The following is a 16493-nucleotide window of genomic DNA, read 5'->3' as shown; positions in this document are numbered from 1 at the left end:
CTAGAAGACTTATTTTGCTGCATTGGAACAAGCCAGCCCCGCCCACATTTGAAATGTGGGTTACACAGGTAAACCTATATTTAAAATTAGAAAAATTGATATATGCACATAGGGGGGCCCCTCATAAATTTGACAAGATTTGGGCGGGATGGTTAGATACCCCTGGACTGCCAGACACTGAATTAATAAGAGATAGGCTCTTCGGAGGTGTGGGATAATTAAAACTAGAATTTTGTACTTTTTTATTGCCTGACTAATTAACAACTAAACAACTACAACTAATAACACAAAAGGAGGGGGGGGCGGAATTAAAAAAAATAAACAATCCTGGTTTGGAAGAGGGAATAGGTCGTGTATCTGTATTTTTATGATATCTGCAATTTCTCCTTTGTACTGTTCTGAACTGCTGCTGGTTAAAAGCTCATTGTTTATTAGCTAATGATTATTGCTGTAAGGCTTCTCAAGAGCCTAATGTTGGATATTTTTACTGTAAAATCCTGTTTCTAACTTTTTTGACAATAAAGGCTGTTTTAAAAAAAAAAAAAGTTCAGACCCTTAGGTAACTATTTGTTTTTGTTTTTTTTAATTTGTAATTTTTTTAATTTTTTTTTTAGTTAATTTTATTTGGGGTTTTTTTGGGGTGTGGGAGGTAAACAGTTAATTTTAAATGTAATTTATTGTGTGGAAAACTATGAAAAAAAATGTATGTGCATGTAGTTTTACTATTTGGCCACAAGATGGCCACAGTGATTTTTTTTTGTTTTTCTATCCTGTTAGCGAGCACGTTTGCTTACAAGAACTACAAGGAGGACGTGATTTTTTTTTTCAGAAAGACCATGGCCTCTGAAAAGAAGCCAACGGTTCTTCCCATTCATTGATCTCCGGACTACCAGGGACTACCGGGGGGTGCGGGGGTGGCATGCACACAATCACACGCAGCAGCCTTTTGGAAAGTCACATCCAGAAGGCGAAAATGGTTAAGTACAATCCTGCAGCGTCAAGGAGATAAGAACCATCAGCTCAGTTGTAATGATGTGACATGTGTAAACGTTTTTAACTTGTATATCAAGACATTGCTTGTATATCAAGTCAAAATTTCATGAAAATTTTTGCTTGTATTTCAAAGCGCTCTCAAACCAAGTTACTCTCAATCCACGTTTTTACTGTAGTTATAAGTAGCATTTTGATGCTGAAATCAGGATAATTAAAGTAAAATGGGTAACCTCAATCATTTTTGATATTCTGTTTTAATTTGTTATGGGTCCTCTTTAATGTTAGTCTTAAATTTCAAAAGATTAACATGTTTTGGAAGGCAGGAAAAAAGTGACAGTCATTTCACACTAAAATAACTCTTAGTCTAAAGGTGGCCATACACTGGTCGAATTTGCCATCAGATTCGACCAACAGATAGATCCCTCTCTGATCTAATCTGATCAGAGAGGGATCGTATGGCCACCTTTACTGCAAACAGATTGTGAATCGATTTCAGCCTGAAACCGATCACAATCTGTGGAGCTGCCGCCCCCCCCCCCCCCCCCTGCATACATTACCTGCTCCGGCCGGCGCGAGTCCCCGCTGGCTTCTCCGGCCCCGCCACGCTCCGGCTGCTGAACTTCCTGTCCAGGAAATTTAAACAGTAGAGGGCGCTCTACTGTTTAATCTTCCTGCCGGGACAGGAAGTTCTGTGTAGCTCTGGAGCCCAAAGCGGAGAAGAAGACCAGGGGACTCGCGCCGGCTGGAGCAGGTAATGTATTACCGCTGTATTGCGTCGGTCGTCGGGAATTCAAACGCTGCTAACGACGCACTCCCGACCCGCTGGCGACCGAGAAAAATCTTCTGCACGGATGGGTCGACGGGAATCGACGGGAACGATCGATTTTGGACGGAATTCGATCGTTCTGTCAGCGGTGTGCGCTGCGATTTCAAAGCCGTTTCGGGGTAAGGAGGGCTGCAGTCTCCCCACAAAATAAACATGATCTGGCAGCAGACTCCCCACAAAATAAATATGATCTCTACCCACAAAATAAACATGATATGGCGGCAGTCTCCCCACAAAATAAACATGATCTGGCAGCAGTCTCCCCACAAAATAAACATGATATGGCAGCAGACTCCCCACAACATAAACATGATCTGGGCTGGCAGCAGTCTCCCACAAAATAAACATGATCTGGCAACAGTCTCCCCAAAAAATAAACATGATATGGCGGCAGACTCCCCACAACATAAACATGATCTGGCAGCAGTCTCCATACAAAATAAGCATGATCTGGCAGCAGATTCCCCAGAAAATAAACATGATATTGCAGCAGACTCCCCACAAAATAAACATGATCTGGGCTGCCAGCAATCTCCCCACAAAATAAACATGATCTAGGCTGGCAGCAATCTCCCCACAAAATAAACATGATCTGGGCTGGCAGCAATCTCCCCACAAAATGAACATGATCTGGGCTGGCAGCAATCTCCTCACAGAGTTCCCCTTTAATGATACAAGCATCGCCCCTTGTTTCCAATATCCTCAATATCAGTTGTTAATCTCCCTCCCCCCCCCCCCCCCCCCCCCACAACAGCATTGAGTGGCCACTTTACCGATTCCCAGAGTTCTAGAGTGCTCACCTCAAGCATGCTGTGACACTAGCATGGTAATGGCAGTGCTCTGTCCGGCGGAACCCAAACACCCGGCGTGGTGTCAGTGACATGCATATGGGGGTGGCAGACCCTTTAGACCTGTACCACCCTCTTTCTCAACCTTGCCAATCAGTAGCCACTTTCTCTTCCCCCCAACCCTTCCTTATCATACCAAATGCAATGTCTGATTGGGGGGGGGGGGGGAGGTGGTAGCCCGCAAAAAGAGCTCTGGTGGGCTGGATGCGGCCTGCGGGCCGCCAGTTGGATGGCACTGGTCTAAGAGGTCAAAAAGTAAATTAAACTAGTTGTACAGAAGAAACCAGTGTCTATGCTTTTTCTCTATCTTCCGAGCAGATTCCATCAATGAAGTTGAGATCAATTTCCAGCTGAAATCTATCTAAATTATCAATCATACAAGCTGGGCAGGTCTCGCTCAAAAGGTGTGCGGCGGTAGCAGCGCTTGATTTCCACACGGCCAATGGACCCCCCGTCAGTCTCCCCAGCCCCTCCCCCCGAACTGTGCAGAGTGTTGAAGCAGAAGCTCACTTATCTTCGGGGTGCCTTCTTTTGTGTTTATCTCTTGATCACAGCCAGGACACCTGTACCCTGTGACCCAACAGCATGTATGTGATTACGTATGTGCCACTGCATCACAGGGAACTGGCACCATGGGGAGAAGAGAGAAGGCACAGGAGGAGGTGCACCAGCAGATCGCTAAGCATTCACTCTACTGCAACACTCAGCCTGGGGGGAGCTAATTAGATGGGTAAGACCTGGTGGGCCCGGAAGGGGGATGCGGCACCAAAAATTTCCAATTTAATGGTAATAGATCCCTCTCTGATCAGATTTGATCAGAGAGGGATCTATCCAGGGGAGGACTGGGACCTTTTGGCCTGGGGGGAAAACACAAACCAGAGGCCCGTTATCATTGCAGCCCCAGCCCAAATTACGTCACACAGGCACCCCACGTCGTATATGCCAGTAGTCACGTGGAGCGCCATTTGGAGAGAGGAGAGAGAAGGCAAAGCAGGTGGTTTTGGTGCACGGCGCTCAGCACCGGTGACCCAAACTAGGAGCCCCATAGCAGCAATAATATGCTGCGCGGGGCGCGTAAGGGAAATTCACGGCTCCGGTGACAGCCGTACCCCAAATTACACCTCCCTCCCTCAGAGTTGCAACGACTCGGAGGGGAAATAGTATTTAACACCGCCAGGGAGTTTAGTGACAGCAGGAAGAGCCATCATTCAGCGCTCCTGGCGCCCAACTTACCCGCAGCATATAAATACTAGGGGCTCAGACACACTATAAGCGCTTTTATAAGCACTTTTTAGCCATCAGAACTTTCGGAGAGCTTTTTAAAAAGGGCCTCCATTGACTTACATTAAAATCATAGTAAAATCATGATCGCGGTAAAATCGCTCAGAAAAGCGCTTATAGCGTGTCTGAGACCTTATGCAGAGAAGGGGAGAAACGGGGAGGAAAGAAAAGCTGAAAGAGCAGGAAGAAGATAGTTAACCTTCCTGGCGGTAAGCCCGAGCTGAGCTCGGGCTATGCCGCACAGGAGGATTTCTCAGGCCCTGCTGGGCCGATTTGCATAATTTATTTTTTTTTGCAACACGCAGCTAGCACTTTGCTAGCTGCGTGTGCACTCCGATTGCCGACAGGGGAAGCCCTAATGGAAATCCCATTCAGAACGGGATTTCCGGACGGGCTTGATCGCCGGAGGCGATCGAAGAGGGTAGGGAGATGCTGCTGCAGAGCCGCTGTCATGTAGCTAGCGCTAGGCTAGCTACATGTTTAAAAAAAATAAAAAAAATTTAAATTTGCTGCACTGCCCCCTGGCGGTTTTAATTAACCGCCAGGAGGGTTAAGTGACAAGACAATATGTTCTGTATAGCGCTGCGGAAGATGGTGGCGCTATATAAATACTAAATAATAATAATATCAATAATTTGCCTCACCAGGACTGCACTTTTATTTAGCTTTCCTGTATAAGAAGAAGACACAGCCAGCCAGCACTAGGGGAAGAGGGAAACAAAGGTGAATGAGGGAGGGCTGGTGCCAACCAAAAGTGCTTCTGAACGATTTTCAAAACGACAGTGATTTGAAAAGCGCTTGGCTAATGTTACCCTATGACGGTGTTCTCACAGCAGAATTGTGATTTTTTTAAAAATCGCAAACACACTGCATGTAGCATTTTTTGGAGCGATTCATTCAAAAATCGCTCTGAAAATCGCTTCACAAAATCGCACTTGCAAATTGCTAGCGATTGCTATTGTGATTTTGGCGTGCACTAGCTCAGAGAGAGGAGGAGTGGAGAGAGACTGAGAATAGCCTGAGATGGAGCAGAGCTGTATTTCAGTCTCACATCACACAGAGGCTACTTGCCTATAATATGACTCCTGTCCCTGCCAGTCTCTTACACAAGTCAGAAAGCAGCCCTCCTGGAGTCTAGGGACTGTCAAAAACGTGTCAACTTGTTTAAAGCCTTGTCCACACATGCAGTCATTAGAACAATGGGGAGAAACAAGACAGATGTTTGCCCATGGACCCTCCAGGCAAGCTCTGCATCATGCTGTGTATATTTACCAGCTTGCCTGCCCTCTAATTGCACTTTTATCAGCTAGCCAAGTGTTTCACATTGCCTTATAACAACAAACCTGAATACACCAGACACTGGACCTGCCCTAAATCACTGAATGAAAGGCGGCCTGGGGGGAGATTTCCCCCCTGGCCAGTCCGCCCCTGGATCTATCTAATGGTTAAATCTGGGGGCCATCAACAACTGTATGGGCACCTTTTGATAGCCTTCGGAAAGATTCAAGGTACAATATACTCTATTCGTTTTTGGATGCATTGTGCACAAAAAGACTTACTGACAAAGTTTGTAGTATTTCATTGCCCTCTAGGTATGCCCTCAAAGTGTGATGCAGGGTAGTTGAATGCAAGGCTATGCATGAAAACTCTTCACCAAGTAACCAATTTTTTTCATTTGTCCTCAAAAATAGCCATAAGACAAGGTAGACCTAAAAAAAGAGATTTATTTATTTATTTATTTAAGTAAATAAACTTAAAAATGTCTGATTTGTTTGTCCACCGATACTACATGGTGTGTTACGTACTTTTATTTACCTGCCCATAGCGCACAGGAAAATTATATCCTTCTAAAATTCTAAAATTATAATGCATCCCAATTATGCTCGGTTTTGATTTTGAACAGTATTTCAGATGTTGTATATATATATATACAGTATATTAGTATATTTGATTCATTCTTCTTCTCCAGTTCAAGCAATAATCCCACAAATAGCATTTCAGATATATTGACGGTTAATTGCTTTTTGCTGTTTTTTTTTTTTTTATTGAATGTAGCAATTGACTGTTGCTGTTTGCCATGTTTTTTTTTAAGTTACAAATGCTTTTTTTTTATTTTTTTGCGCAGTGATCTGATCAATTTTATGACAAGTGGACCAATTGTAGCCCTGGAGATAATGGGGGATGAAGCTATTACTGGCTGGAGAAGGCTATTGGGACCCACAAACTCTAGTGTTGCACGCAGTGACTCACCAGAAAGCATTCGAGCTAGATTTGGTAGCGATGGAACTAAGAATGCAGCTCATGGCTCTGATTCTATTGCTTCAGCTGCTCGAGTAAGTATGCATATATCCCTTTACCTCTCACCATTTCATAATGTCAGTTTATAATCATTCGAGAAACACAGAAAATCAGTACTTCCAGAATGCATAAAATTAATTTTGCAGGTGTCACAATCCAAAACAAATTCAATGTTTCACAGATTACAAATACACAAAAGTGACATATGTAGCCCTACACTAATATACAGTGGGTTGCGAAAGTTTGGGCAACCTTGTTAATCATCATAATTTTCCTGTATAAATCGTTGGTTGTTACGATAAAAACTCTCAAATGACCTGAAGACAAAGATTGTTCACCATCATGGTTGAGAGGAAGGATACAGAAAGTTGTCTCAGAGATTGCAGCTGTCTGTTTCCACAATTAGGAACATATTGAGGAAATGGAAGACCACAGGCTCAGTTCAAGTTAAGGCTCAAAGTGGCAGATCAAGAAAAGTCTCGGATAGACAGATGCAACGAATGGTGAGAACAGTCAGAGTCAACCCACAGACCAGCACCAAAGACCTACAACATCATCTTGCTGCAGATTGAGTCACTGTGCATTATTCACCCATTCCGCGCACTTTACACAAGGAGATGCTGTTTGCCAGAGTGATGTAGAGGAAGCCTTTTCTCCGCCCACAGCCGCTTGAGGTATGCTAAACCACATTTGGACAAGCCAGCTTTGTTTTGGAATAAGGTGCTGTGGACTGATGAAACTAAATTGAGTTATTTGGGCATAACAAGGGGCGTTATGCATGGAGGAAAAAGAACACAGCATCCTAAGAAAAACACCTGTTACCTACAGTAAAATATGGTGGTGGTTCCATCATGCTGTGGGGCTGTGTGACCAGTGCAGGAACTGGGAATCTTGTCAAAGTTGAGGGACGCATGGATTCCACTCAGTATCAACAGATTCTGGAGACTAATGTCCAGGAATCAGTGACAAAGGTGAAGCTGCACTGGGGCTGGATCTTTCAACAAGACAACCACCCTAAACACTGCTCAAAATCCACCAAGGCATTCATGCAGAGGAACAAGTGCAATGTTCTGGAATGGCCATCTCATACTCAGACCTGAATATAATTGAAAATCTGTGATGTGAGTTAAAGGGAGCTGTCCATGCTCGAAAGCCATCAAACCTGAATGAACTAGAGATGTTTTGTAAAGAGGAATGGTTCAAAATACCTTCAACCAGAATCCAGACTCTCATTGGAACCAGCAGGAAGCATTTAGAGCAGGGGTGCCCACACTTTTTCGGCTCGCGAGCTACTTTAAAATTTGCCGATGCCAGGAGAACTACCAACGTCTCAAATGCTAAGCACGCCCCCCCCCCCCCTCGCGTAGGTTAGCCAGGCATATGTGCCTGCAGCATAGGTTACGTGCCCTCAGTATAGGTTAGCCAGGTATATGGGCCTTCAGTGTAGGTTAGCCAGGTATATGGGCCCTCAGTGTAGGTTAGCCAGGTATATGGGCCCTCAGTGTAGGTTAGCCAGGAATATGGGCCCTCAGTGTAGGTTAGCCAGGTATATGGGCCCTCAGTGTAGGTTAGCCAGGTATATGGGCCCCCAGTGTAGGTTAGCCAGGTATATGGGCCCCCAGTGTAGGTTAGCCAGGTATATGGGCCCCCAGTGTAGGTTAGCCAGGTATATGGGCCCCCAGTGCAGGTTAGCCAGGTATATGGGCCCCCAGTGTAGGTTAGCCAGGTATATGGACCCCCAGTGTAGGTTAGCCAGGTATATGGGCCCCCAGTGTAGGTTAGCCAGGTATATGGGCCCCCAGTGTAGGTTAGCCAGGTATATGGGCCCTCAGTGTAGGTTAGCCAGGTATATGGGCCCTCAGTGTAGGTTAGCCAGGTATCTGGGCCCTCAGTGTAGGTTAGCCAGGTATATGGGCCCTCAGTGTAGGTTAGCCAGGTATATGGGCCCTCAGTGTAGGGTTAGCCAGGTATATGGGCCCTCAGTGTAGGTTAGCCAGGTATATGGGCCCTCAGTGTAGGTTAGCCAGGTGTATGGGCCCCCAGTGTAGGTTAGCCAGGTATATGGGCCCCCAGTGTAGGTTAGCCAGGTATATGGGCCCCCAGTGTAGGTTAGCCAGGTATATGGGCCCTTAGTGTAGTTAGCCAGGTATATGGGCCCCCAGTGTAGGTTAGCCAGGTATATGGGCCCCCAGTGTAGGTTAGCCAGGTATATGGGCCCCCAGTGTAGGTTAGCCAGGTATATGGGCCCTCAGTGTAGGTTAGCCAGGTATATGGGCCCCCAGTGTAGGTTAGCCAGGTATATGGGCCCTCAGTGTAGGTTAGCCAGGTATATGGGCCCTCAGTGTAGGTTAGCCAGGTATATGGGCCCTCAGTGTAGTTAGCCAGGTATATGGGCCCTCAGTGTAGTTAGCCAGGTATATGGGCCCCCAGTCAGTGTAGGTTAGCCAGGTATATGGGCCCTCAGTGTAGGTTAGCCAGGTATATGTACCTGCAGCATAGGTTAGCCAGTTCCTCTGGACTCCTGGAACTGGCAGGCAGGCAGGGGAGAGGAGGGGGTGAGGAGAGACTCTGGCAAGCCAATAAGAATGCATGGGAGAAGAGGCGGCGAAGAGAGAGGCGGTGCGGCCGCTACGTCATGGCTGGGGGCGGCGCCGGGCACGTTACAAGCACGCACGTTGCAGGCTGCCCGCCGCCGCCCCCAGCCATGATGTAGCGGCCGCGCCGCCTCTCTCCTCCCTCTCTCCTCGCCTGCATCCTTATTGGCCAGCAGCTAAACACGATGAGCTGCTGGCCGCAACAAACATACGAGACGCGGCCAAGAGGCCGCGATCTACCAAGAAGGCGGTCGCGATCTACCGGTAGATCGCGATCGACCTATTGGGCAGCCCTGATTTAGAGGCTGTAATTTCTGCAAAAGAAGGATCTACTAAATATTGATTTAATTTATTTTTTGTGGTGACCAAATGTATGTACCTGCCTAATTTTGTTTAAACAATTAATGCACGCTTTCTGTAAATCCAATAAACTTCATTTCACTTCTCAAATATCACTGTGTGTGTCTCCTATATGATATATTTAACTGACATTTTTTTATCATAACAACCAACGATTTATACAGGAAAATCGCTACAATTAACAAGGTTACCCAAACATTTGCATCCCACTGTACATACTGTACATGTGATAAAAAGATCCAATCATGGTGATATTGATATCATGATTCAAAGTTTATGAAAGCTTCAAAAGTTAACATAAATAAGTAAAATAAATTGGCATACATGTGGGTTGTATAAATAATTACTATAAGATCAGAAAGCATTATGAATATAGTGCTTTTAAATTGCTTTGGGCTGGTTGGAAGAAAATCAATTAGGGTGAAGGTAGAGGAAGCATGTGTCACCATGGAGGCAACCTTGCTAGTCCTACCCATCGGTGCAGCCAGCAAGTGAAGAACAGTGGTTTTCAAGAGATAACAGACCCAAAAACACATACACAGTATATTGACAGCCTATGTAATCAATATAATCAATATGCTTAGGATTTTACTAATCAGGCAATTTAAGTTCAGCCTACTATGACAGCAGAGTTAGAGTACAATATATGTATGCAAGAGCCGATTGCCTGGCCAATAAAGTGCTGCAGCAGTTACTGGATAACAAAACTTACTGTGCAAAAACACTACCTAGGCTAAAATCGGAACTAAAGATAACAACACTGAATCAAGAAATCAAGAAAGAAATTAAAGAAAGTTATGATGGTACAAAATGTTGGAAAAAAAGTAGAGAAAATCTGTGAGAAACCTAGATGCCTGTAAACTTACATGTGTATTGGAACTTAATTATGAAGATGCTGTTTTACAGTCACAACACAAGGTACCCAGTTAGGTTATGGACAACCATTAACCTCCTTGGCGGTAACCCCGTTTGTGACATGGGGTAAGCCGCCGGAGGGTGCCGCTCAGGCCCTGCTGGGCCGATTTACATAATTTTTTTTTTGCTACACGCAGCTAGCACTTTGCTAGCTGCGTGTGCATAGCTATCGCCGCCGCTACCCAACGATTCGCCGCTATCCGTTGCGCCGCCTCCCCAGACCCCTTTCGCTGCCTGGCCAATCAGTGCCAGGCAGTGCTGAGGGGTGGATCGGAACATCCGCTGACGTCATGACGTCGGTGACGTCATCGCGATCGGCACCATGGCGACGGGGAAGCCCATACAGGGAATCCCGTTCAGAACGGGATTCCTTGCAGGGTAAAAGCGCCAGCGGCGATCAAAGGGGTGGGAGGGATAGCGAAGGGAGGGGGGAAGCATGTAGCTAGCGCTAGGCTAGCTACATGCTTTAAAAAAAAAAAATTTAAAAGTGCTGCGCTGCCCCCTGCCGGATTTATTGTACCGCCAGGGGGGTTAACAACCTTGTGGCCAAAATAAATCAAATGACAATCAGTAAGCAATTCACCATAACTTACAGCATCACCTTCTTTAATAAAACGCAGGCATTTACTTTATATGCAAACACTCTGCCTCACTTCAAGAGAACAGAATACGTTCAACTTCAACAAAAGATTTTTTAATTTTTTATTTTTTTTATTCAGAAAAGAGTGACATAGGGTCAGATTGTCTGTCCACATTCTATCTGGGTGTTTTCTCTCTACTTGATAATAACACAGAGGCCCAAACTGTTACTACTGCATTAAATGGCATTGTTCTGCAAATTGGAAACAAATCACAATTTTGGAATTACTGTTAAAAGTTTCTTACAAATTTGCCTGCACATGGCACATCCAACATATCACTTCAGGAGTCCACTAAAATTGAAGATCAGTCTTCTACAAACTGTGCCTGCTTGCAGCATCCACCAGATTTTAATCTCAACTAGATATGAGTGTTCGCTACCACAATGTCCGTGTATATACTTATATCAAAGTTGTGACAGCACTCCTCTTCTTGTGATCGTCTGTTTCCAGATACAGCCAATAATGGTAAGAGTCAGATGGGACGATGCATGCAGGTCGGACTCCAAAAGCCAGAAAGACAATGAAGAGCTGATGGAAGAAGTCACACCTCCAGATGGCTTCAGAGAACTTCTTCACTTTGCAGATATGAGCACATAATGGACATTTATTGAGCACGTAAAAAGACAAAGTGTTTCACGGCGCCCATATCTGGAGGAGGTGCATCTACAAGCACTGTATACGACCTGAGGAAGCGGCTTACGCCGTGAAACGCGTTGTCTTTTTAAGTGCTCAATAAATGTCCATTATTTTACCAAGGCCTACTGAATTATTAAGTAGTACCTGCTCTCCGGTAGTGGATGGTGATAGTCAGACTTCAAAGTCATAGCTTTCATCTTATCGATATAATCGATAACTTTGTGTTCAATAACTCCTGGGCGATCTATAGCAATAACGGAACATGTGCTCATATCTGCAAAGTGAGGAAGTTCTCTGAAGCCATCGAGAGGTGTGACTTCTTCCATCAGCTCTTCATTGTCGTTCTGGCCTTTGGAGTCCAACCTGCATGCATCGTCCCATCTGACCCTTACCATTATTGGCTGTATCTGGAAACAGACGATAACAAGAAGAGGAGCGCTGTCACAACTTTGATATAAGTAAACACTAAAATTGAAGGCCATCACTGTGGAGCTTTGTGGTCCAGGCAATAGTAGCAGTCATTTCCTGAAAAGAGCTGTCAATGCTGATTTGAAAACATAGATTTGTAAGGGAAAATGTTTATGAAACCTAACTGCAAGTTCAAATACATATTATACATGAAACCTTTTTATTTTATATAGTAAATGAAAGAGACTAAAAGTCATCTACTAAAAATACTGCATAGAATGGTTTTGCTCTCTTTAAAACAGAAAGTAATTGTGACACTATGCACTGGCTTTGGAACTCTAAGTAAACAAACATTCCGCAGAGATCACCTGACAGAACTAAATATGGTGCCACCTGCGATGAATGTAAGTCAGGGAAAGGAAAGATTATGCAAGATACTGGGAGAACTGGCAGGCACTCGGGATTCACTGTAAAAATACCCAGGGTAAAAAACTATGTGCTCAAGACTAGAGCAAGACTTTGCAAAAATAAATCCACAGGAAAAGAAAAGTCTGGCACTATAGTTTAATTGCAGCAAGGTGAAAACATGAGCTGTGACGTCATGGTGCATAAACTACTTTGCATACTTCACCTCAGAAGAAGCTTGGCATTCAGCCTAGCGAAACGGTTGTAAGGCCGTGCACCATTGGCGCCCACACCTGCTACCACCCATGTACAGCACATTAATCTATTTTTTGTATGTGTGTTCTTAGAAGCCAATTTAGCACTGTACACTTGCTCTAGTTGATGCACCATGACGTCACAGCTCATGTTTTCACCTTGCTGCAAATAAACTATAGTGCAAGACTTTTCTTTTCCTGTGCATTTATTTTTGCAAAGGAAAGATTATACAAGGGCAAACACTGACTAAATATTTTATAAATGAATATTGAAAAATAAACAATTTTATTAATTACATTATTTTCACTATAGTTACTATAGTTTACAGTTTGATTCTGCAAGGATGTAATTATTTTGTCAAATGTATCATTTACAATCTGAGTATATATATAGCTAGGATAAGGTAGTTACATAAACTTTTTAGACAGATCAAACACGAAAAACTCAATGCAACTACCCTTCCAGGAATGATGACCATGTTCAGTACCCAAAAATATACTTGATGAGGCAACTGTCAAATCATATTTATTGGTATCCTGAAACTTTGTATTGGTAGCTTAAAGCTTAATTCCAGCATTTTTAAATCAATAGATATCTAAATCTCACACACCCAGCAAAGTGAAGAAATAATTTGTGGACAACTGAAAAAAACAGTTCGTTTCTTTCCTTGCTGCTAAAAATGCTGGGTCTTTTGCCCTGAGCAATGCACATCTTGGAACCTAGCTGTCCAATCCCTGCCAAAACCACCTGCACTAGCTAAACTGGAAAGGAGGGTGAATACATTGTGGGGAGGATTTTTAGGGTGTACCTTGACCTGCTGCTATTAGGAACAGTGGGAGGGTGCTGGTCTTTTTCCCCAAAATGTTATAGTGTATCTTTCATTCTCCAATAAACACACTCACTTCACTTCCCTGGTTCCCTGTTTTATTTGGAAGAACCAGAGAGCCAAGCTAAAATCCAGTGTACTGCAGTGCCTATGTGACATAGGTGGAATAGTGCACCCATCCCTTCACAAATACTATATTGTATCTTAATGAATGCATGTCTCTCATTGGTTTACATTTAATGACAGACTAGAGTATTTAACATTTAACAGAGGACAATAAAATAATTCTAGTATATCTGCTTAAAGTGTACCTGAGGCAACATGTGGCATGATAAGATAAACATGTGTGTGTACAGTGCTACCAGAAAAAAATAATTTTCAGGCATGCAAGTGACAGCTTCTGTCTTGAATATAGTAAGCATCACTGATAAGCAATTACAGCCATACAACCTTTCTTGGCAGAATACAACTTCTGAAGGCAGGGGAGAGCTAGAAAAAGGTCAATAGTTCATGTATTTTAACTCTGGGACACTTAATAGACAGCCATTAAGGAGAGAAGATAAAACATTCAATCTACTTTGTACAGTCCTGGCCAAATGTTTTGAGAAGTTTTCACAAAGTTTGCTGCTAAACTGCTTTTAGATCTTTGTTTCAGTTGTTTATGTGATGTACTGAAATATAATTACAAGCACTTCATACGTTTCAAAGTCTTTTATTGACAATTACATGAGATTTATGCAAAGAGTCAGTTTTTGCAGTATTGGCATTTCTTTTTCAGGACCGCTGCAATTCGACTGGGCATGCTCTCAATCAACTTCTGGGCAAAATCCTGACTGATAGCAATTAGCAACCCATTCTTTCATAATCACTTCTTTGAGTTTCTCAGAATTAGTTGGTTTTTGTTTGTCCACCCACCTCTTGAGGAATGACCACAAGTTCTCAATGGGATTACGATCGGGGGAGTTTCCAAGCCATGAACCCAACATTTCATCGTTTTGGTCCCCAAGCCACTTAGTTATCACTTTTGCCTTTTGACACGGTGCTCCATCATGCTGGTAAATGCATTGTTCTTCACCAAACTGTTGTTGGATTGTTGGAAGAAGTCACTATTGGAGGGTGTTTTGGTACCGTTCTTTATTCATGGCTGTGTTTTTTGGCAAAATTGTCAGTGAGCCCACTCCCTTGGATAAGAAGCAACCCCACACATGAATGGTCTCAGGATGCTTTACTGTTGGCATGACACAGGACTGATGGTAGCGCTCACCTTTTCTTTTCCTGACAAGCCTTTTTCCAGATGCCCCAAACAATCGGAAAGGGGCTTCATTGGAGAATATGACTTTGCCCCAGTCCTCAGCAGTTCATTCACCATGCAGAAGATCAATCTGACCCTGATGTTTTTTTGGGAGAGAAGTGGCTTATTTGCTGCCCTTCTTGACACCTGGCCATCTTCCAATAGTCTTCGCCTCACTGTGCGTGCAGATGTGCTCACACCTGCCTGCTGCCATTCCTGAGCAACCTGTGCATTGGTTGCACTCCGATCCCACAGCTGAATCCTCTTTAGGAGACGATCCTGTCGCTTGCTGGACTTTCTTGGACGCCCTGAAACCTTCTTAACAAGAATTGAACCTCTTTCCTTGAAGTTCTTGATGATCCTATAACTTGTTGATTTGGGTGCAGTCTTACTAGCCACAATATCCTTGCCTGTGAAGCCATTTTTATGCAACGCAATGATGGCGGCATGCGTTTCTTTGATGGTCACCTTGGTTAACAATGGAAGATCAATGATTTCATGCATCACCCTTTTTTTTAACATGTCAAGTCTGCCATTCTAACCCAATCAGTCTGACATAATGATCTCCAGCCTTGTACTCGTCAACATTCTCACTTGTGCTCGTCAACAAGACTATTACTGAAATGCTCTCCGCAGGTCCTTTAAAGGACTTACGAGGCGAAAAAGACCTAAAAAGTTAAATACCTGCAAGTAATAGCAATGCACGGAGGTCGCCGTCCGCGCCCTCCATGCCGTTCCGCCGGGTCCCCGCAGCTCAATGTGCCCCCCGGCCGGTCCCGACCCCCCAGCCCGGGTCGGGCTCTTCCTCCTCCACAAAGATGGCCGCCGGAGCTGGCCGCCGCTGCGCAGTCCGCATATGCGCGAGTGCGGCTGCACAGCTCTAGGGCCTCCCCCCCTGATCCACGCAACAGTAGCGTGGATCGGGGGGAGGCCCTAGAGCTGCGCAGCCGCACTCGCGCATATGCGGACTGCGCAGCGGCGGCCAGCTCCGGCGGCCATCTTTGTGGAGGAGGAAGAGCCCAACCCGGGCTGGGGGGTCGGGACCGGCCGGGGGGCACATTGAGCTGCGGGGACCCGGCGGAACGGCACGGAGGGTGCGGACGGCGCCCTCCGTGCATTGCTATTACATGCAGGTATTTAACCTTTTTAGGTCTTTTTCGCCTCGTAAGTCCTTTAATGACAGCAATGAAATGCAGTGGAAAGGTTTTTTTGGGATTCAGTTCATTTTCATGGCAAAGAAGGACTATGCAATTCATCTGAACACTCTTCATAATATTCTGGAGTATATGCAAATTGCTATTATAAAAACTTAAGCACCCACTTTTCTAATTTCCAATATTTTTGACAGTATCTAAACTTTTGGCTAGGACTGTAAATATTTAAATATAAAAAAAACCCCATAGGATATCTTTAAAAGTCAATTTTCATAGTAGTAGGAGGATAAATACAATTTACCTCATCTGTGTATTTTCACCTCGGGTTTAGTTTAAACGTGTCTAATTCCAGAGACAAACTAACCTATACTATTTTATCGCAGACCAACGAGGTGAGGTCTTGGTCAAATGCATTTGTAAATCAGAACAAGTGGGAAAATATTGGCATTTGGGGCAGCTCATAGTGTAAGACCTCCTGCTAACATTTGCTGATATGACAAGTACCCTTAACTTCATGCCATGGGCTGAAGGGTTAAAATGCGGGCATGCACCATTTTTCATGACACCATATTTCATGTATACTGATGATTTAATGAAATTCTTTACTGCATTACTGAACTATCAGTTTTGTATGGAACAGGATCTTAACAAATGTGTTTTTCTTGACCTTGATTGCACAGCATGACAGGATTTTTGATACATCGATTCATACAAATAAGTTGGTATGGTAACAGTTCAAAGGATAGTCAATGTACTGCTACT

The 16493-nt window shown here is 44.2% G+C and overlaps 1 protein-coding gene across 1 annotated transcript in view; it reads left to right on the top strand.

Annotated features, from left to right (window-relative positions):
• The window catches only part of NME7 (NME/NM23 family member 7), a 311856-nt gene that overhangs the window by 96517 nt on the left and 198846 nt on the right, over nt 1-16493 (top strand). Inside the window, exons 6-7 of the mRNA XM_068269804.1 lie at nt 6074-6281; nt 16412-16453. Coding sequence (XP_068125905.1) covers nt 6074-6281; nt 16412-16453 — 250 coding nt within the window. The remainder of the gene's footprint in view (nt 1-6073; nt 6282-16411; nt 16454-16493) is intronic.

Source organism: Hyperolius riggenbachi, chromosome 2 (assembly GCF_040937935.1).
Source record: "Hyperolius riggenbachi isolate aHypRig1 chromosome 2, aHypRig1.pri, whole genome shotgun sequence".
Classification (NCBI taxonomy): Eukaryota; Metazoa; Chordata; class Amphibia; order Anura; family Hyperoliidae; genus Hyperolius; species Hyperolius riggenbachi.
Note: the sequence above shows the minus strand (reverse complement) of the source record. Positions and strands in the feature narration are given on the sequence as shown.